This window comes from Chiloscyllium punctatum, chromosome 4 (genome assembly GCF_047496795.1).
Source record: "Chiloscyllium punctatum isolate Juve2018m chromosome 4, sChiPun1.3, whole genome shotgun sequence".
NCBI classification, from domain to species: Eukaryota; Metazoa; Chordata; class Chondrichthyes; order Orectolobiformes; family Hemiscylliidae; genus Chiloscyllium; species Chiloscyllium punctatum.
Window position 1 is genome coordinate 68,860,621 of NC_092742.1, and position 22,442 is coordinate 68,883,062.

Sequence of the window (22,442 nt, forward strand, 5' to 3'; positions counted from 1 at the left end):
CAGAAATTTAAAAAGGAGGTCCCCAAGGGAAGTAATATCTGGATTACTCCCAGTGCTACGAGCTAGTAAGGGCAGGAATAGGAGGATAGAGCAGTTGAATGCATGGCTGAGGAGCTGGTGTATGGGAGATGGATTCACATTTTTGGATCATTGGAATCTCTTTTAGGGTAGAAGTGACCTGTACAAGAAGGACGGATTGCACCTAAATTGGAAGGGGACTAATATACTGGCAGGGAAATTTGCTAGAACTGCTTGGGAGGATTTAAACTAGTAAGGTGGGGGGATGGGACCCAGGGAGATAGTGAGGAAAGAGATCAGTCTGAGACTGGTACAGTTGAGAACAGAACTGAGTCAAACAGTCAGGGCAGGCAGGGACAAGGTAGAACTAATAAATTAAAATGCATTTATTTCAATGCAAGGGGCCTAACAGGGAAGGCAGATGAACTCAGGGCATGGTTAGGAACATGGGACTGGGATATCATAGCAATTACGGAAACATGGCTCAGGGATGGGCAGGGCTGGCAGCTTAATGTTCCAGGATACAAATGCTACAGGGAGGATAGAAAGGGAGGCAAGAGATGAGGGGGAGTGGCATTTTTGATAAGGGATAGCATTACAGCTGTGCTGAGGGAGGATATTCCCGGAAATACATCCAGGGAAGTTATTTGGGTGGAACCGAGAAATAAGAAAGGGATGATCACCTTATTGGGATTGTATTATAGACCCCCCCCAATAGTCAGAGGGAAATTGAGAAACAAACTTGTAAGGAGATCTCAGCTATCTGTAAGAATATTAGGTTAGTTATGGTAGGGGATTTTAACTTTCCAAACATCGACTGGGACTGCCATAGTGTTAAAGTGTGTACAAGACAATTTTCTGATTCAGTATGTGGATGTACCTACCAGAAAAGGTGCAAAACTTGACCTACTCTTGGGAAATAAGGCAGGGCAGGTGACTGAGGTATCAGTGGGGGAGCACTTTGGGGCCAGCAACCATAATTCTATTCATTTTAAAATAGTGATGGAAAAGGATGGACCAGATCTAAAAGTTTAAATTCTAATTTGGAGAAAGGCCAGTCTTGACGGTATTAAGCAAGAACTTTCGAAAGCTGATTGGAGGCAGATGTTCGCTGGTAAAGGGACAGCTGGAAAATGGGAAGCCTTCAGAAATGGGATAACAAGAATCCAGAGAAAGTATATTCCTGTCAGGGTGAAAGGGAAGGCTGATAGGGAAAGGGAATGCTGGATGACTAAAGAAATTGAGGGTTTGGTTAAGAAGAAGAAGGAAGCATATGTCAGGTGTAGACAGGAGAGATCGAGTGAATCCTTAGAAGAGCATAAAGAAAGTAGGAGTATACTTAAGAGGGAAATCAGGAAGGCAAAACGGGGACATGAGATAGCTTTGGCAAATAGAATTAAGGAGAATCCAAAGGGTTTTGACAAATATATTAAGGACAAAAGGATAACTATGGAGAGAATAGGGCCCCTCAAAGATCAGCAAGGCGGCCTTTGTGTGGAGCCTCAGAAAATGGGGAAGATACTAAATGAATATTTTGCATCAGTATTTACTGTGGAAAAGGATATGGAAGATATAGGAAAATAGATGGTGACATCTTGCAAAATGTCCAAATTACAGAGGAGGAAGTGCTGGATGTCTTGAAACGGTTAAAGGTGGATACATCTCCAGGACCTGATCAGGTGTACCCGAGAACTCTGTGGGAAGCTAGAGAAGTGATTGCTGGGCCTTTTGTTGAGATATTTGTATCACCGATTGTTACAGGTGAGGTGCTGGAAGACTGGAGGTTGGCAAACGTGGTGCCACTGTTTAAGAAGGGTGGTAAAGCCAAGCCAGGGAACTATAGACCAGTGAGCCTGACCTCGGTGGTGGGCAAGTTGTTGGAGGGAATCCTGAGGGACAGGATGTACATTTATTTGGAAAGGCAAGGACTGATTCGGGATAGTCAACATGGCTTTGTGCATGGGAAATCATGTCTCACAAACTTGATTGAGTATTTTGAAGAAGTACCAAAGGTTAAGATGGAGAGGAATTTCTTAAGTGTGTACATCTATGTGGACTTCAGTAAGGCATTCGACAAGGTTCCCCACGGGAGACTGATTAGCAAGGTTAGATCTCATGGAATACAGGGAGAACTAGCCATTTGGATACAGAACTGGCTCAAAGGTAGAAGACAGAGGGTGGTGGTGGAGGGTTGTTTTTCAGACTGGAGGTCTGTAACCAGTGGAGTGCCACAAGGATCGGTGCTGGGCCCTCTACGTTTTGTCATTTACATAAATGATTTGGATGCGAGCATAAGAGGTACAGTTTGTAAGTTTGCAGATGACACCAAAATTGGAGGTGCAGTGGACGGAATAGAAGATTACCATAGATCACAACAGGATCTTGACCAGATGGGCCAATGGGCTGGAAGTGGCAGATGGAGTTTAGTTCAGATAAATGCGAGGTGCTGCATTTTGGAAAAGCAAATCTTAGCAGGACTTATACACTTAATGGTAAGGTCCTAGGGAGCGTTGCTGAACAAAGAGACCTTGGAGTGCAGGTTCATAGCTCCTTGAAAGTGGAGCCGCAGGTAGATAGGACAGTGAAGAAGGCATTTGGTATGCTTTCATTTATTGGTCAGAGTATTGAGTACAGGAGTTGGGAGGTCATGTTGCGGCTGTACAGGACATTGGTTAGGCCACTGTTGGAATATTGCGTGCAATTCTGGTCTCCTTCCTATCGGAAAGGTGTTGTGAAACTTGAAAGGGTTCAGAAAAGATTTACAAGGATGTTGCCAGGGTTGGAGGTTCTGAGCTATAGAAAGAGGCTGAACAGACTGGGGCTGTTTTCCCTGGAGCGTCGAAGGCTGAGGGGTGACCTTATAGAGGTTTACAAAATTATGACAGGCATGGATAGGATAAATAGACAAAGTCTTTTCCCTGGGGTCAGGGAGTCCAGAACTAGAGGGCATAGGTTTAGGGTGAGAGGCGAAAGATATAAAAGAGACCTAAGGGGCAACTTTTTCATACAGAGGGTGGTACGTGTATGGAATGAGCTGCCAGAGGAAGTGGTGGAGTCTGGTACAATTGCAACACTAAAGAGGCATTTGGATTGGTATATAAATTGGTCGGGTTTAGAGGGATATGGGCCTGGTGCTGGCAGGTGGGACTAGATTGGATTGGGATATCTGGTCGGCATGGACGGGTTGGACCGAAGGGTCTGTTTCCATGCTGTACATCTCTATGACTCTATTAGTGATTGCTGAGGGTGCATGTTGAAAGAAGATAGTGGAGGTGAGGGATATTTTTGTTTCATTTTGTCCACAAACAGTGGTGTAAAAACCCTTCTCATCTTGTTTCACCTGTCAACATTTAATAATGGTTTTTTAAATTACTCTTTAAGTCTGGGCTAATTTATATTTTTGGGGTAGATATTTTGTATAAACTATTAATCTTCCTCGTTGCATCTTGATTCATTGTGCAAATTTAATCTGAGTGGGTTAGTTGAAAAATTAGGGAATTTAGGTTCATGGGTTTAAGTGATTTTTGGTTACAGAAACTACCAAGGGAAGACTTGACATTAGTGGCTGTTAAAAGTTTGCAGATTTATTCAACAACATTGGAGGATCAGTAAAAATGGGCCTTTTATTGTCGCTGAACAGTTAATCCTTGAACCATAGGCGAGATGACATTTTATCTCTAGCTGGAATAAACAGAATGGACAGAAAGCACTTGACAGTTTAATGTTAGGCTATTAAATTATTTGGATTGATTTTTTAGTGTGATCAGAAGGAAATAGGTGCATTTTGAGGTTTTATTTATTCTCTAGTGTATTGCACTTCATATTAATCTGTGAAGAATTCCAGACAAAGATTTTACTGTGTTGGTTATGAAATACCTTCATATTGGATAGCCAGAATGAAGTGAAATAATGGGCTGAATCTTTTATGGTTTTTATGGTTAAGTGTGATTGCATCAAGTGAAGTTTGAAGGTATTTCTCACTGGACTTAACCAAATGTGCCTCATTAACTGCATACTCCACTCACAGCATCTCTCATGTTTGACTCTTACCCTATTTTACCATGTACTATTCCCAGAACAACTTGCCAGTCAGCAGATATCCGCTGAAAGATTGGCATATCTTGTGATCATGCCATCTGTGAAAGGCTGCATACATCCAGGTAAATGTTGGTGGTGCCACAATCCTCTAACCGACACCTGCTCCCAAACATTGACTGGGCTGAGGACTACCTCCACCATAGCCATCTGTTTGGATACACAGGCAGTGTGTTAGCTGTGCAGGCTGGTGACACATGCTGTAAGTATTAATCTAACATCTCAGAATGCTGAACAGCAAATTTCCGACCCTGAAAAACCCCTATAGCTGTAACGAGTGCCTTTGATTCTGGCTGAAGGGTCAACACACAAAGACAGATGACAGAGCATTGCATGGCAAGGCAAGGTATGGATGCTACAAGCATGCGTGTATGTGCTAAGTGAGGAAGCATAAGTCAGCCAGTGAGCAGCTCTGAGATGCAGTTTGGTCCAATCCGTGAACTGGGTGCCTGTCCCTGTTGTCAAAATATTCTTGTAGCAGCATTCCAATGGCACTTGCTGTTTCCTGAGTGGTCTGCACATTTATCAGGGAGGTGCCATAACGGTTCTGAGGAGTTGGAAAATGTCAAGTGCCAATGTCTGTGGATGAGGGGTGAGGGTGACTGGTGCCAGTGGATCGTGCTCTAAGCTGCTTTTGGTGCCAATCAACATGAAGGCTCCTTGTAGCCAGGTACCTGCTGAATGCACCATGTACCCACTCTGATTTCTCAATGTCTAATGTGTTCAGCATGTGTGGTAAAATAGGAAAGTGAATACTAATATCCATTAATAAGGCTTTTAACAAACTAATATACCCTTAAAATGTAACTTGCTGTTGCCAAACAAGAATCTTGTCCGGCTTTTGGCAAAAACACAGAAGATGCCATGCAGTGACCTGTCACTGGACTTCTTGTTTGATTCTGGCACTCATTTTGACATAGTGATCTGCATTGGGTAGAATCACATAGGAGTCGAAACAACCTGGATTATGGTGAAGTTGTAGCACAATCATAGTCATAGAAATGTACAGCACGGAAACAGACCCGTTGGTCCAACTCGTCCATACCGACTGGATATCCTGAATTAATCCAGTCCCATTTGCCAGCATTTGGCCCTTATCCCTCAAAACCCTTCCTACTCATGTACCTATCTGTTAAATCAGACAAGAATTCTGATGACACCCATCGAAATGTCAAGATCATTTCATGTCATTATTCATGGTTTTCATAGGCAGTGTAGCAAGATTCTTTCAGTAAGTATTGAGTTAACTCATTCAAGAGGATTAATGCTTGTTAGACACCTCAATAACCAACTTGCCTCATTAATATTCAGTTCCGGTCTTGTCAAATTCACCAAATAAAACCTACATGGAAACTAGAGTCAGTCCCTGGCCTATGACCAAACTTCAGACCAGGACAAAATCCATGGCATGTCTCCTTCCACATGCACATTCTCTCTAATGCATGAGGAGTATATTCTGGAAGTACAGGCTTGCATTGCTGGGCACACTGGCAATTAGCATGGAAAGCTGCAGTGGGCACAGTTAGTGTAGAGGGACAGACACCCAGTTGATAGTTCTCCTGCCAACCTATGCCCCTCCATCCCATTGCCCTTTAAAGCCCCAACAAACCTAAAAGGTAATCCATGTCTATCTTTAACCTTCACCCAACACTCTTTGCCTTCACACCAATCATGCTAGCACACCCAGTATCATTCATGATTAGAACTCTCGATCCATGCTGACACAAAATACAACAAAGTTTTTACGTGTTTGTTGATAAATTGACTACAAGGAGGCCTCACTGACAAAAAACAACACACTACATTTAACTTCCTTTCCCCAGTTCGTCTTAGGCGTTATAAGAGCTTGGAGCTGCTAATCAAAATGTGAACTGACCAACACCCCATCATGATAATATTAGGTTGGGAAATAGATCATGCAGCATAAATCCGAGAGTGAGAGCCCATACACTTTGTCAACAGAGTGAAATAGCAAGCAGTGACTGAACTACATCGTGTTTTTTTAAATGAAAGGCGAAGATATATAAATGCATTGACAAATTGACAACTTCCTTCACAGCTTGACAATTTGATTGAATTTGAAAGTTGAATGTATAATCCACCGTTTAACACATTCATGTCTGTGTTTAACAATCTCAAAGTGCACTTGACTTCTCCCAAGTGGCACATTGCACCTTGAAAATTCCTCTCCCAGATGTGTCTTTCACCAACTTAAAGTATATCCCACCTCTCCAAATGGGTATCATGCATCTCCAAAGAACTCCAGCAGCTTTCGACCTTCTTATGAAAGATCTAAAACCCACACTTTTTGTTTTGGATGAATGAAAACCAGATCTGGCTTAAGGCAATTACCCACACCATTCCCTTCCTTGTTGAAGAGTGTAGTGCTGGGAAAGCACAGCCGATCAGGCAGCATCCGAGGAACAGGAGAGTTAACGTTTCAGGCCTTAGCCCTTCGTCAGGAATGAAGCCTCATTCTTGATGAAGGGCTTATGCTCAAAACGTTGACTCTCCTGCTCCTCAGATGCTGACTAACCGGCTGTGCTTTTCCGGTTCCGCACTCTTCAACGCTGATCTCCAGCATCTCCAGTCCTCACTTTCTCCTAGTTGATTACACCATTTCCTTCCACCTGATGAAAGTGGCAGGACTGGGTTTTAGGGCAAGACTTCTGGAACTGGGGCTTTAGTATCATTTTGACACAGACTGCTCCATTCACTTCTTTTTATCTCTCTTTTTGTTCTTTTTTTCCTTTCAACTCATCTCCTGTCCTCAAACAGCATCGGTGGAGGCCGGTTGGGCCAGTGCGGACTCAATTTGAAACCCAGAGCAGACTTGAAGTATGGCCCAGCATGGACTCAAGGGACCCCGATCTCAAAGTGAAACCAACCACGGATTCCTGGCCTTGAGGTTAAGCCCAAAGTGGACCCGTCTGTTCCATCTGATTTTTTTCTTTTTTTCTGTGCTTTAGAATGTCTGCAATGCTGAACTTTTAACTTTATTGCTTTATGTTTCTAATTTATATCCAAGATTTTGTACTGAGACACCTTCATACCTAAGATGGCACCAGAAATGGCGACTTTATACACATTTCATTGTATTCGTGTATCTCTGAACTTGAATATATGAGACAATAAACCTAATTCTAATTCTAAAATAGAAGATGATTCGTAAGAAAAATGGGAACTCACAATAGCTGCAAATCATAAACTGAAATTCAATATACATCTGAACTGTTACAAAAAAAACATACCTCTAATAGTTGCCATTTGTCTTTAATTCCCTCTACCTTTTCAAGAATTTCACTGGGTAATGAGTTACCAGCTTCTCTCAGACATGCAACCTTCTTTAGTAAATGTAGTTTCTTAGGAAGCCACATTGACATCTCCATGCTGTATCCCTGTAAAACAAAATAGTCTATTACATGACCTTTCCAATTGAAATACAGCCAGTTTTGTATAAGTGGTCGTTTCGTTCTCGTGCAATCCCATGTTATAGGAAAATTGCATAATAGCAGCATCTTTTAATCTAATGGGGCCAGAATCGTGCTGTAACGAATACATACTTTAAAATTTTGCGCTTTAGAAACCATGTCCCCAATCTGTCAATCATGTTACAGCAAATGTGTGTTAACAAAGCACACGTTATAGCAGAACAGCCTGTACCATACGATCTGCATTCAAAACGCTATTATTAATTTGTAAGTAGGACATGGACCCAATTCAAATTGACTTTAATTCCTTTAAAATTTTAATCAATATAGTATTCAAAAAGTGTAAATATTTTCATGCTGTGAAAATACAAGAAGATTGACAAAAAGTATTATTGTGAAAATATTTACGTAAGCAGATTTTAGATTTTTTTCCATAATTACAAAATAGGCCTAGTTTTGTGAAAAAAATTAACTTAATGATACTGTGTTACCTTTGAAAATATGGTGATACCTGTATTTAGGATGCAGAACAAATCAAAAACATTTAATTTTGTGGACCTTAGAATGCATAATGTTCTTTTTAACATTTACATAACTGGCATATTGGAAGTAACTGAGGGCAGAAAACCGTTCTTTATTCTTTCTTTATTTTGTTTGGCAATATTGAATTCACATTCTGGATTAGTGGTGCTGGAAGAGCACAGCAGTTCAGGTAGCATCTGAGGAGCAGTGGATGCTGCCTGAACTGCTGTGCTCTTCCAGCACCACTAATCCAGAATCTGGTTTCCAGCATCTGCAGTCATTGTTTTTACCTCACCAATATTGAAGTCACGTCAATACTATAAGAAATAAGCCAGTTCTTAATTGATAATTTCATTCAATTATTTCACATTTTACTCAATGTTTCATCATTCTCTAGAGAGTGTTTCCAAGTAAAGATGCTTAATCGCACAAAGAATTACAGATACTGGAAATCAGGAACAAAAACAGAAATTGCTAGAAAACTCCTCAGGTCTGACAGCATCTGTGGAGAGAAAGCAGAGTCAATGTTTTGGGTCCAGTGACCTTCCTCAGAACTGACTGAAGCTGGGGGGAGGGGGGTGGTGGAGTCAACAAAAGGTGGAGATGGAGCCCAAACATTTGGGCAGACAAGAGAATGGGTAAAGGTCAACCTGGAAGAATCATTAGCTGCTAATGGGGACCATTAGTGCCTGACAATAGATTATTTATGGTTACAGCCCATGTGATGACAAGACCTGGTCTGTGGGGCATGAAGTAAGGACATGGGAAAAGGTGCTCAGGCCCTAAAATATAGTTCTGAGGAAGGATCGGTTGACCTGAAGTATTAACTCTGATTTCTCTCCACAGATGCTGCTAGATCTGCTGATCTTTTCCAACAATTTCTGTTTCTCTTCCTAAAAATTTTGAACTCAAAATTGAGTCCTGAAGGCTGCAGGGTCATCAGGTGGAAAAATGAAGTGTTATTCTTCCGGCTTGCACTGGAACTTCACAGGAGCACTGTACCAAGACTGAGACAGAAAGAGAAAAACTGCAGATGCTGGAATCCAAGATAGACAAACAGGAGGCTGGAAGAACACAGCAAGCCAAGGAAGCATCAGGAGGTGGAGAGTCAAGGTTTCTGGTGTAACCCTTCTTCAGGACTGGGGTTGGGTGAAAGGGGAGCTGCAGACAAAGGAGGGGGGAGGCAGGAGGTAGGGATAAGTGAACAGGTAGATGGTATGACCTGGTTGGTTGATGGGAGGAATGAATCCGGTTGGTAGGTGGTGTGTTGAAGTAGAAGGCAACAGGAAGCTCAGCATCATTTTTATGGACAGAATGTAGGTGTTCTGCACAGCAGCCACCAAGCCTGCATTTTGTCTTCCCAATGTAAAGGAGAACACGTTGTGAGCAGCAAATACAGTTGACTACATTGAGCAAAGTACAGATAATTTGCTGCTTGGATAGTGAGGAGGGAGGAAGTAAACAGGCAGGTGTTACACCTTCTGTGATTGCATGGGAAGGTGCTGGGAGATGTGTGGAGTTGTTGGCAGTGGAGGAGTAGACCAGGGTGTCCTTGCAACCTGGCAAGTTCATTGCAACGTATGGTGTCAGTGAGTTCCAAAGTACAGTGCCTGGTGTGTTATGAGTTAATCCGAGATCAGTCATGGTGATTGTTGCGAGGCTTGTGTTTTGCCAATGCTGTCTCCCATCAAAGGATGGGAAGTAGTCACTGCCTGTGGAAACTATCATGAGGTAATTGGTGAACAGACTCTAAGATAAGGTCCAGAGAAGCAAGAGGTAAGGTACATCTGTCAAGTAACTGCACTTTCATGTCAGGGATTAGTTCCAAGTAGTTTCTCACCTGTGCACACCAGAATCATAAAATAAATATAAATGAGGCAAGATTAGATAATAATGAGATGTAATTGCATGGAAATAGCATGCTCACTGACAGTGAGATTTGGAACTTCCCATTGAAACTTTAAGGGGAAGATCAGACTTTTTTTTCTCAATGTTGAGAATCAGATCTTTTCATTCTTGCTGTGTTTTCCCAAATTTCCAATCATTGCCTGCAGCTCACCCAGAGCTCTGGAAAAAAAAAGTCAACAGTACACCAACAATTGAAGAAGAAGCCTGCCCCATAGTCATAAGATGTTAGGTGCTGCTAATGCATGAATTTATTGCAAAGGGAAATTCCCAATGAATCCTGCATCCAGTTAAGTCTTTGGATGGGCATGTTTTGCCACCTAAAAGGCAGGGGTCAGTGTTTTCTTTTAAAAGGCAGTTGGGAAGGAAAACTGGTATTATTTTCTCAGGGGACAAGCTGCGATGGTCAAGAGGGGCCTCCATGATATTCCCTTTCTTCACACCATCTTAGAATCCTTAAAATAAGGATTACCTACTGTCAGCTGCCTGCCCATACCAATCATATCTGGCATGGCCATGGGAATATTGGGGTCAATTGAGTTTTTAGATCAGTTCAATTAGCCCTTAATTATTTCTTTATATATGGTGGGCAAGCTGGAACTTTTGGCACCCATCCACTCTCTGTACTATGATGGTGAGTTTGTGCTTGGGTGAAAATGTGATGGGATAGCTACCTGATCTATTTTACATGCCCATCTCTTGCCAAAAGTATGCCTGACAGGGACATACAATTCTAGTCCCACATTTCCAGGACCTTTAAATATCTTCCATTTTCTTGCTTATACTGTATTTCAACTTCCATATTCAAAGAGGAATGTTGATCTGATATGGCATTTTGGTAATCTCATCCTGCTTTCCATAGGGACTATTTTATTTCTAAGGACATCAGACATTTTTGCAAGGGTTTGTTTTTCACATGTTATGTACTTTATGTTTTAATTACTTTTCCATCAGATAATATTATAAAAGGATTTATAACCACAAATACATTAATAGATTATAAAAACAAAGTAATAATAAACACTACTAAATTTTTGGTTAGGCTGCATTTCATATAGACTTTGCAGGTTTAGGCACCTCACCTTATGGAATGATGTCATAACTATTGGGAGGGTGCAGGAGTAATTCATTCAGATGATACTATCATGAAACATTTTCTTTGCAAAGACCCTAAAAAATTTAAAGACAGAATCGTCCAACCACACCCACCACACTCCCCGCCTCCAAACAAAATGGGCAATGGTGAGTCAGTTGGGAAAATATAGCAAGAACAAAAAAGTGAGGTTTTTCACCAAGATTTTAAATGCAAGAAAAAAATCTCGCTAGTGAGCAGCCAGAGATCTATTTGCATATATTAACATCTCATTATTACCTAATCTCACCTCATTTATGTGCAGGTTGCTATTTTTTCAAGCAATGGAAAGAAACTAGTTAGCAACAATTCCCAACATCGAAGTTTGAATGGATATCTGGCAGGTGCCTCTCCAACCTCTTCTCCAGATATTCATCTTGGCCAGTATACCCCAACAGCTCGGGGCACGTTCTCTTGGCAGTAATTGCTTGTACATCCAGGGAGGTTGGCATTGGCAAAGCACCAGCCTCACCATATCATTAGGGCATATTTAGGACTCATTTATAATACACATCAGCTCAAAAATACTTTGGAGCTCATTGACACCTTAATTTGCAATACTGCTGCCAGGCCACATTGCCCTTAGTAATAGGATCCATCTCATTCATCTGAACAAGGTGTATTTCTGGGGTCTTAGCTTGCTTTCTTAGTCCTTACTCACACCATCGCTGCCTTACCTTGCCGTTTAGAGCAGACAGATAGTCAGGCAACTTTTCATGTTTAGCAGCAATGAACAGTCAAGAGGCATTATGGACAGTCATAGGCTGGTCTGCAAATGTGATAAAATTCTATATTCTGTTAGCGTGTTGCCCGAAAAGGAGGATTCAAACTTTTTACTTAGGTATTACCTTGTGTGGCAGACAAAAGGCAGGGAACCGACTCAAATGTTAAACAAACCTTTTTTCATTTAACCTTTTAAGAACTCAATATAAAACATACATTCATTGCAACATTAACTTATTATTTCAGCTAACTTTACCATTAATTCACTTCATTTAAATTGACTTTACCTTACTTCACTATATCCACATTTTACCCTAACGCCTCCTTTAATTAGTAAGCTTGGCTTTAATCAAATACTACCCCCAGTTCGAGAGAACTGGTCAACTTCATTCTCCATGCAGATCTCGCCTCATGGTTCTTTGTCCTCTCTGCGAGTAACTTCAGGGCACATGGTTTTCCAATGTGGCCTCAAAGGTTTCTTCTTCTCTCTTGGAGAAAAAAATCTTTGTTCTGCAACATGTATTCCCTTTCCAGAATGATTTCTGGCAATCAGCCAATGAATTGATCAAAGCCTGATAACAATTATTCAATCCCAGCCAACGGAATTTACTGGTAAACAACTCCCAAATGTTTACACCAAGCTCTAAATGGTGACATTCCATACTCTACATAAAGTAATAGAGCTGCCGGTATGCTGTAAATCTGAGGAAGGTTTACCAAACCCGAAATGTTAACTCTCACAGATGCCGCAAGGCCTGCTGAGCATTTACAAGTTTGAACTGCTGATTAACTGAGGTCATAATTTAAACTAGCTTGACCAAAATTCCCAGTATGTTTGATTGTAGCTCTTAAACAGTCTTGTAGCCATTTCTGCTGCTGCCATCTGTCCACAACAGCATAAAGGTGTCTTTCAAAAGATTATTACAGGTTTAGTAAGCATCATATCCAGTCATAATGAGGAATTGTAAAGAAGTTATATACGGGGAACAAGAAAATGGCAAAATAATGATTTTGGTTCTCTCTTCATAAAGGAAGACACAAATAATACCCCAAACATTTTGGAAAACACAGGGTTTAGAGAAAGGGGGGATCTTGCAGGTGGTTTGTGTTCCCATGTATCTGCTGCATTTGTTCTTCTAGATGGAAGCTGTCAAAGGTTTGGAAGGTGCTGTCTGCGAACCTTTGGTGAATTTTTGCAGTACACAGTGCTGCTACTGAATATCAATAGTGGAGGGAATGAATGTTTGTGGATGTGGTGCCAATCAAACGGGCTGCTTTGTCCTGGATGGTGTCAAGATTTTTGAGTGTTGTTGGAGCTGCACCCATCTAGACAAGTGGGGAGAATTCCATCACGCACCTGGCTTGTGCCTTGTAAATCGTTGAAGAAAGGATTGCGAAGATGATTCAGGAGAAGAGTGACAGTAATAGGGTGATTGTTATGGGAGACTTTAACTTTCCTGATATTGATTGGGAAAGCTATAGCTCAAGTTCGTTAGATGGGTCAGTGTTTGTGCAATGTGTGCAGGAGAGTTTCCTGACACAATATGTAGATAAGCCAACAAGAGGTGAGGCCATACTGGATTTGGTTCTGGGTAACGAACCAGGCCAGGTATTAGAACTAGAGGTAGGTGAGCACTTTGGGGACAGTGACCACAATTCGGTGATTTTTACTCTAGTGATGGAGAGGGATAAGTGTGTACTACAGGGCAAGAGTTATAGCTGGGGGCAGGGAAATTATGACGCGTTGAGGCATGACTTAGGATGTGTGGATTGGAAAAGTAGATTCCAAGGCAAGAGCGTAATTGATATGTGGAACTTGTTCAAGGAGCAACTATTGAGTGTCCTTGATAAGTACGTATCTATCAGGCAGGGAGGAAAGGGTCGTGTGAGGGAGCCGTGGTTTAATAAGGAGTTGGAATCCCTTGTTAAATGGAAGAGGGCGGCCTTTGTAAAGATGAGGCGTGAAGGTTCAATAGGGGCAATTGAGAGTTATAAGGTAGCCCGGAAGGACCTGAAGAGAGAGCTAAGAGCAGCAAGGAGGGGACATGAACGGTCCTTAGTTGGTAGGATTAGGGAAAACCCTAAGGCTTTCTATAGGTATGTTAGGAATAAAAGAATGACTAGGGAAGGAATAGGTCCAATCAAGGATAGTAATGGGAAGTTGCGTGTGGAGGCTGAAGAGATTGGGGAGGCGCTGAATGAATACTTTTCGTCAGTATTCACTCAGGAACAGGACATTGTTGTCGATATGAATACTGAGGCACGAATAAGTAGAATGGATGGCTTTGAGATATGTAGAGAAGAGGTGTTGGAAATTCTGGCAAGGGTGAAAATAGATAAGTCCCCTGGGCCTGATGGCATTTATCCTAGGATTCTCTGGGAAGCAAGGGAGGAGATTGCAGAGCCATTGGCCTTGATTTTTGTGTCCTCTTTGTCGACAGGAGTAGTGCCAGAGGACTGGAGGCTAGCAAACGTGGTTCCCTTGTTCAAGAAGGGGAGTAGGGATAATCCTAGTAACTATAGGCCAGTGAGTCTCACTTCTGTTGTGGGCAAAGTCTTAGAGAGAATTGTAAGGGATAGGATTTGTGCACATCTGGATAAGAATGATGTGATCAAGGATAGTCAGCATGGTTTTGTGAAGGGCAGGTCGTGCCTCACAAACCTTATTGAATTCTTTGAGAAGGTGACTAAGGAGGTAGATGAGGGGAAAGCGGTAGATGTGGTATATATGGATTTTAGTAAGGCGTTTGATAAGGTCCCCCATGGTAGGCTACTGCAGAAAATACAGAGATATGGCATAGAGGGTGAGTTGGAGGTTTGGATTAGGAATTGGCTCTCTGGAAGAAGACAGAGGGTAATATTTGATGGCAAAGGTTCATCTTGGAGTGCCGTCACTAGCGGTGTTCCGCAAGGATCTGTTTTGGGACCATTGCTGTTTGTCATTTTTATAAATGACCTGGAGGAAGGGTTAGAAGGTTGGGTGAGCAAGTTTGCGGATGATACGAAAGTCGGAGGAGTTGTAGACAGTGAGGAAGGATGTGGCAGGTTACAGCGGGATATAGAGAAGCTGCAGAGCTGGGCAGAAAGGTGGCAAATGGAGTTCAATGTAGCTAAGTGTGAAGTGATTCACTTTGGTAAGAGTAATAAAAAGATAGATTACTGGGCTAATGGTAGACTACTTGGTAGTGTGGAAGAGCAGAGGGATCTTGGTGTCCATGTACACAGATCTCTGAAAGTTGCCACCCAGGTAAATAGTGCAGTGAAGAAGGCATATGGCGTACTGGCTTTTATTGGTAGAGGAATTGAGTTCCGGAGTCCTGAGGTCATGCTGCAGTTGTATAAGACTCTGGTGCGGCCGCATCTGGAATATTGTGTGCAGTTTTGGTCGCCATACTATAGGAAGGATGTGGAGGCACTGGAACGGGTGCAGAGGAAGTTTACCAGGATGTTGCCTGGTATGGTAGGAAAATCCTATGAGGAAAGGCTGAGGCACTTGGGGTTGTTTTCATTGGAGAAAAGAAGGTTTAGGGGTGATTTGATAGAGGTGTACAAGATGATTAGGGGGTTAGATAGGGTTGACAGTGAGAACCTTTTTCCACGTATGGAGTCAGCTATTACAAAGGGGCATAGCTTTAAATTAAGGGGGGGTAGATATAGGACTGATGTTAGGGGTAGGTTCTTCACTCAGCGAGTCGTAAGTTCATGGAATGCCCTGCCAGTAGCAGTAGTGGACTCTCCCTCTTTATGGGTATTTAAGCGGGCATTGGATAGGTATATGGAGGATAGTGGGTTAGTGTAGGTTAGGTGGGCTTTGATCGGTGCAACATCGAGGGCTGAAGGGCCTGTACTGCGCTGTATTCTTCTATGTTCTATGTTCTATGTTCTAAATGGTGGAAAGGCTTTGGGGATTCAGAAGTTGAGTTACTTGCAACAGTATTTCTAGCCTCTGACCTGTTCTTGTAGCCACTGTGTTTATGTGGTGAGTCTACCTGAGTTTCTGGTTAATGATAATCCCCAGGATGTTGATAGTGGGGGTATCAGTGATAATTCAACCATTGAATGACAAGGGGCAGTGGTTAGATTTTCTCTTATTGGTGGTGGTCATAGCCTGGCATTTCTGTGGCTAGAATGTTACTTGTCACTTGTCAGCCCAAGCCAGGTGATTCGTCCAGTTTCATTTCTTTGAGAATTTGTAGCTATTGACAAATTGAATGGCTTGCTAGGGCATTTCAGAGGGCAATTGAAAATTAGTCACATTTCTTTGCTCTGGAGTCACATGCAGGCCAGACCAGATGAGGAGGGCAGGTTTTCTTCACTGAAGGACGTTAGTGAACCAAATGGGTTTTTCGGACAATTGACATGGTTTCATGGTTATCAGTAGATTCTTAATTCCAGTTCTCTCTTTTGTTATTGAATTCAAATTCCACCATCTACCATGGTGGGATTCAAAACTGTGTCCCCAGAATATTAGCTGAATTTCTAGATTAATAGCCTAGTGATAATACCAGTAGGCCATTGCTGAGTACAGTTTCTCACGTGGAGACGTCACAACTAGTTTTTCCAATGGTGGTCATGGATTTATCATGAAGAGTCAGGAAAATAAATCAAGGATCAAAACATCTTGAACATCCTTGCTTTTCATGCTTAACAATGACATTGGCTGATGGCTCCTGCCCTCCTATCAGCCAAGGAATGATACTCAAAGCAGAGGTACTTCAAAGAAAGAGATAAAATTAAAGAATGACTCTTACAGTAATATGTTGCTTTCACATTGCTAATCCTATGCTAATCCTATTTTTAAAACTAAATGAACTAACAATATTCAACAATGCATTAAAATCCAAAAATTACCTAAGCTAGAATACCTACACAGTTAATTAATCAAAGAAAATGTAACAATACAGTATCCAGTTTTATTTAAATCACCGGTGATTTAAATTTATTCAAATCTACACCTACATTTGAAAAACTGTAATTCTGATAAAAGGTTTGAATGACCTTCCCAACTATTTATTTGAATAGTTAACTATGAGCACAAAGGTACAATCTTTGGATTCAGTTTTTCAAAAAGAATTAAGATATAGTTCCTTGTACTAATAGGACAAAAGAGTATATAGAGAAACCAGGAACAGGGTACTGAGTTGCATGGTCAGCCATGAGCACATTGAATAGCAGAGCAGGCTCAAACAGCTGAATAGTCTACTCCTGCTCCTATTTTCTGTTTATATGTTTCATTCTATCAAACTTTTATGCCCGTTTGTTTCCGAAACTGTCCAGCTACCTCCGGATTGTTTGAAAATTTCCTGCGAAAAGTTGGAGATATATTTAATTCACTTAATAATGCTACAAAATGTAAGAGTTGTTACAGTATATCAAATCTTTATGTTAAAATATTTTAAAACATAGTGAATGTGCCATATTTTTCTTTCCTTACATTAAATGCATGTTCCTATATAACACTTTTGGTAAAAAATTGCACCAAAAACCTCTGCCCAATTTGAGAATCTGACAACAGAACAACAACAGCAGTTATTTTCAATCTACTATAGAAAGCTTATTTTGACAGATTTGGAATTTTCTCAGTTTTCTTCATCATCAAAAAACAAACAACCCATTTGGCTGGAGAAGAAAATACCATAGAAACTTTACAGAACTGATCTGACCTTGAACATAAGAAAATATCTACACTGTAGAATGTGTAACATAGAACCCTGCATGAGTCTATTTATTGGTGAAACAATGATATATTCAGAAAGGAATTCAGAAAAATGGTCAAGATTATGATGCATCTCCTTTGCTGCATGACCGTAATATGTGAACTTTTTCTGAGAATTCTGAGAATTCAACTTTAGGATGGGTGGAAGAACAACAGGGTGATGGCATTCTAAATAATGCATGAGAAGCACACAATGAAACAATAGTTTCTCCATTGATCAGAGAGAATGAGGACTTGATTAAATAAATGCAAAGCCATGCTATAGCTATCTAACAGACATTGAAAAAGCCAATATATTTTGCAAAATAAGTGAGGTAACTTTACACCTATTTTGAGATGTGCTGTTGCAACCCATAATTAAGAATCATGTAGCTGAAATTGCTGTTACAAGGTGACAATGCAAAAATAAATAATTACTTCTAAAAAGCACCAACATACTTTTTTTTCTGAAAACAAAACATAACTCCAGTATTTAATATTCACAATCTGACTGCTGAGCTGCATGGTAGCCTCATAGGAAGCTCATGTTTAATGTCATTCAGTGATGAACAAAAGCGCTTTTTATTTTGCAGTACAAGGTGCTAAGCTCTGCTGCATATATATGTATATATATATATATTCAGAATGTGTGAGAGGTCACAGCATCACCTTATGTAATAATGTTACAGGCAAAAATAGCCATTTATTAAATTTTGATATAAGTAATGCAAGCAGGACAATCCTAACTATTGTTACTGAACACAGCTGGTTACCAGACAATGATTTCCAAATACAAAATTGAGATACTGGTCCATTTTTTCACACAAAGGTATATGTCAATAATTGCAGAATATGGCAACAACAGGACAAGATCCTACATATTTCCTTCTGTGAAGTTGCAATGGGATAACTTGATCCTAAACACATTTACTTTATGATCTTTGAAAAGATTAAAGAACTGCAATGTCATTTAAAATTGCCAGAACTCTCCAAGCAAATTACATTTGAGGTTCTGAATCAGTTTTTTCTTTGAGCAGATTCCATTTACACGCATTGCAAATCACATTACATAGCCCATGCATTGTTAATTGGACGTAGATTGCATTATCATCATTATAAATCAAACTCCAAATATCAAAATGAATTGCAAATTCACTAATAGGAGATCATGAACCAATCTTTTTAAATATCTTCCATTAATAATTAAATTCAAATTATATTACTCTGAAATTCTCTTATGAGGGCAGACAGCTTATTCACTGTGACCCTGCTTTTAAACAGCAGAAATCTTTCAACAAAGTTGCGGTTTTTCATGTGCAATTCGTTTAAAAGATTAATAGTTAATGTGAGAGTCAAAGGAAAAAAAGTAATGATCAGATTTCTCTGAAATATGGCATCTAATGTATTGAAGACAAGTACTCATGACAGTTTAAAGGGTCAAAAGAGCACTTTCTTTACCGACTGTAAATGACTAAAGCACGTTGCAATGACAAGTATGTCATTTTGTCTGAGTGTTCAGATAAAGTAGTATCCATATGTAAAAGTGTTTAGAAACTACAGTAATCTGACAAATTGGAAATTATCTAAAGGAACTTTGATGATAGAGGCTGTGATGACATGGAGAGGTTACTTGTCGAAAATTTTATCTTAGCGAACATTACATTATGGTAGATTAATATTGCAATAAGACCATTTATCATTAGTAATAAACATTCCCATTGATTCATGCTGCACAGTCAACAGCCACAGATTTCAGATATTAAGCTAGAGAGTTCCCACTGCTCTGGACTCACAGAATGAAAAGAAGCAGTTGGAAAAAATAGCAGCAATCATTTAATGCTGATGACCTCTGACAGGCTCACAGCTCTTCTAGCTGCACAAAATTTGCATGGATTCTGTGTGCATAGGAACAATGTAACCTAAATGGTAGACAATCTTTATTATAATGAAGTGGGTGTCAAGGTCAATGTAAAACTGAGATGATAAATGGAGTGCTACCAGGCAAGAGGAGTCGCACATGCAATGTAGTGCTTTCACTTAATTGTTGCCTGAAACACACTGAGTTAATAAAACATAGAAAACAATTTCTGCCAATTAGTTTCACTTTAATGTGCTAAAGTATTAGCTGAGGAATCTCATAGATGGATGACAGCAATTTAATTTTGAAAATTCTGATTATATAAAAACTCCATCTTCTAGAATGTGATTTCAATACGCAGTTCTCTGCTGCTAATCGGTAGCAGAAACTTCCTTTACAATTTAAGTAACTCTTGCAGTTTATGAATCGGTTTTCTACAATTTTCCCACTTCATTTTCAGATTTTAATTGTCATACACCTGAAAATACAATCCCAGACACCAATTACAGAAAAGAACAGCTGTCATCAAAGATGGCCTGAATCTTGCACAACCTTTGTTATTCAATTGGCTGGCCAGCAAGTGGTAATAAGCATCTGGAGGAATGACAAGTTGAAAATATCATCTGTTGTTAATTCTCCCACAACAATTTATTTACTTTGATTTTTGAGAAAATGGACAATTGCAGATTGCAACCAGTCTGTTTGAAATCACAATTATCTCAAAAGTCAAAGCACATTTCACTTTTGTATAACAAACTTTTAACACAAAATAACAAGCATGACTGAGAACAATAGTCAACAGGATGGGGTGGCTCATTGGTGTAGCAATGTAGCAAGCCATAGTATAGAGTAACAGCAATGACAGTGTTTACAGTCATTTTAAACATTGTACATTCTTAATGTCAATTGCACCACTAGCGCAGGGGAAAAGTATAGGTGCTTAATTTCTTAACAGGGCAGGGTGAGAAAAGTGGAGAGCATTCAACCACATTTCTCAGAAGAGGAACATGCACTGCCTCCAGAGCAACCTTATCAACAACTAGTCTCAATGTTCAATTGTTGAACAATGTAGTATGGCACAGAGAATTCAATAAGACAAGAAAAATAATTTGGTGCAACTGGGGGATGGTGGAAAGAATTCAACTGAATTATAAAATGTTGATAAAATAATTGTTGTGGAAATTGTCAAGTTAAGGCAAGGGGGATATCGAGAGGATGAAAGGGAATGAGTGAATCCCCATATGCCTCATTTGGGCACCTGAATTTCAAATGGCACTGGAAAAGAAAAATTGGAAGCAAATCAAAAGCTTACAAGGGGACTAAAAAGGATTCAAAGATCACACTGACAATTTTCATTTTAGAGGAGGAGGTGATATCATGGTGATGCAATGCACTAGTAATCCAGGATCCCATGTTGATGTTCTAGGGCCAAATGGATTCAAAACTCACCACTGCAGATAGCAAAATTTGAATTCAATAAAAATCTGGACAAAAAAAACTAGTCCTGACATGTAGCCATATCAATTGTTGCTAAACCCATCCAATTCAATAACATCCTTCAGAGAAGACAACGATCTTCCTTACCTGGTCTGTCTTACAAGTGACTCCAGACCGTAATGTGGTTGACTGTTAATTAGGGCAATAAATGCTGATCTAACCTGTGATGCCCATTTCCCACGAATGAATACAAAAGAGATAAAAAGAATTTCAATCCCGTCTCCAATTAACTGTTTTTTGTACATCTTACCCACAGAATTCCCAACCATCAATTGGGAAACTCATTTTTATTGTTGCAAAATTTAACTAAATAACATGACAAAAATATGTTTGCTGAAAAGTCTTGATGATCAGACGCATGAAAAGCTAGAACAAACTCATCTGTGCGTGATTTGTCAGGTCTGGAGTATTGATGTGCCCAAGGGGTTGAGCCCAGCAGGGAGTAGGCTACAGAACTAAATAGCTGTGAAAGTCTTAATGTAGGATAGAATTCAAACTAACCTTTACATGACCTTGGGAGAAATATGCAAGAAGTAAAATTAATACTCTCGACAAGAAACATCCGAATTTCATATTCAGGCGTGTTTGCATAAAATAGAACTAAAGCCTCTTGACAAATGTCGCTGGTGCCAAACGAAACAACAAACTGTGGAGAAAAGGTTTCAACCGACCAGATCTGTTGCAAGGGAAGCATCTGAAACATTTGGAAAAGATCCAAAAAAGCAACAGACTCTGAACAATATTGTTGTCAGGTTGATTATTTGGAGAAAAAATGTTTTTATTGTGTGGTTATGGGTGGGAGAAATTCCTAATTGCTCAATTATTATTGGTGAAATAAAAAATCAATAAAATGCTGTCGTTGTACAGAATTGTTGGAAGCTTTGAAACCTTTCAAAAGATATCCAGGTTAATTTAACCATATTATAATTTGCCGAAAAAAAAGATCGGCGAGGTTAAGTTTTGAAATAAGCAAGCGCTCCAAATTTGCATTTTTAAGTTACGAAGCATGGCAGGATCAAGTTTGAGTTTTCCAGAGACACGGGTTAGGAATTTAAACACTAAAGGTACGGATAGCAGCAATGTGGAAGCACTGGTGACAGTTATTCTGGTTGACAGTGAAATTGTCATTTGCAGTTTTACACAAGTTATTTGCAGCAATGTTCGATTTGTGTTCGCCGTGAACTTATTCATTTCGTCAGGAAAAAAAAAAGTTTAAATCTTTAAAGTTACAAAATGTCAATTTGGGTGATCAATATCAAAGTACCTCGTGCTCAATGCTCTCAGCAATCCCGGTCAGGATGGCTGTAAGTTTTTGTAACTATTTGTCCCAAAGTCCTGTTTGGGAAGTAGGCCATCTTGTGGACAGTAGTGGGTAAACGTAAATTAATTACCGAACGACATTAGGTTTGTACTTAAATGGTTAACCATAATTCAATACCAAGAGCTATAATTTAAGATATACGTATCTTCATGAAGCAATTTTACGTCATTTTAAGTTCATGTGAAAACTCTGTGATTTAACTAACAATGATAAAGGTGGCATGGTGGCTCAGTGGTTAGCACTGC

At 40.1% G+C, this 22,442-nt stretch overlaps 1 protein-coding gene across 4 annotated transcripts in view; it reads right to left on the reverse strand.

The window, feature by feature from the left end:
- akap6 (A kinase (PRKA) anchor protein 6) overlaps positions 1 to 22,442 on the reverse strand; it is a 413,822-nt gene that overhangs the window by 83,970 nt on the left and 307,410 nt on the right. For all 4 annotated transcript variants that reach the window (XM_072568962.1, XM_072568965.1, XM_072568963.1 and 1 more), the window contains one exon: positions 7,365 to 7,511. In XM_072568962.1, the coding sequence (XP_072425063.1) occupies positions 7,365 to 7,511 (147 nt within the window). The remainder of the gene's footprint in view (positions 1 to 7,364; positions 7,512 to 22,442) is intronic.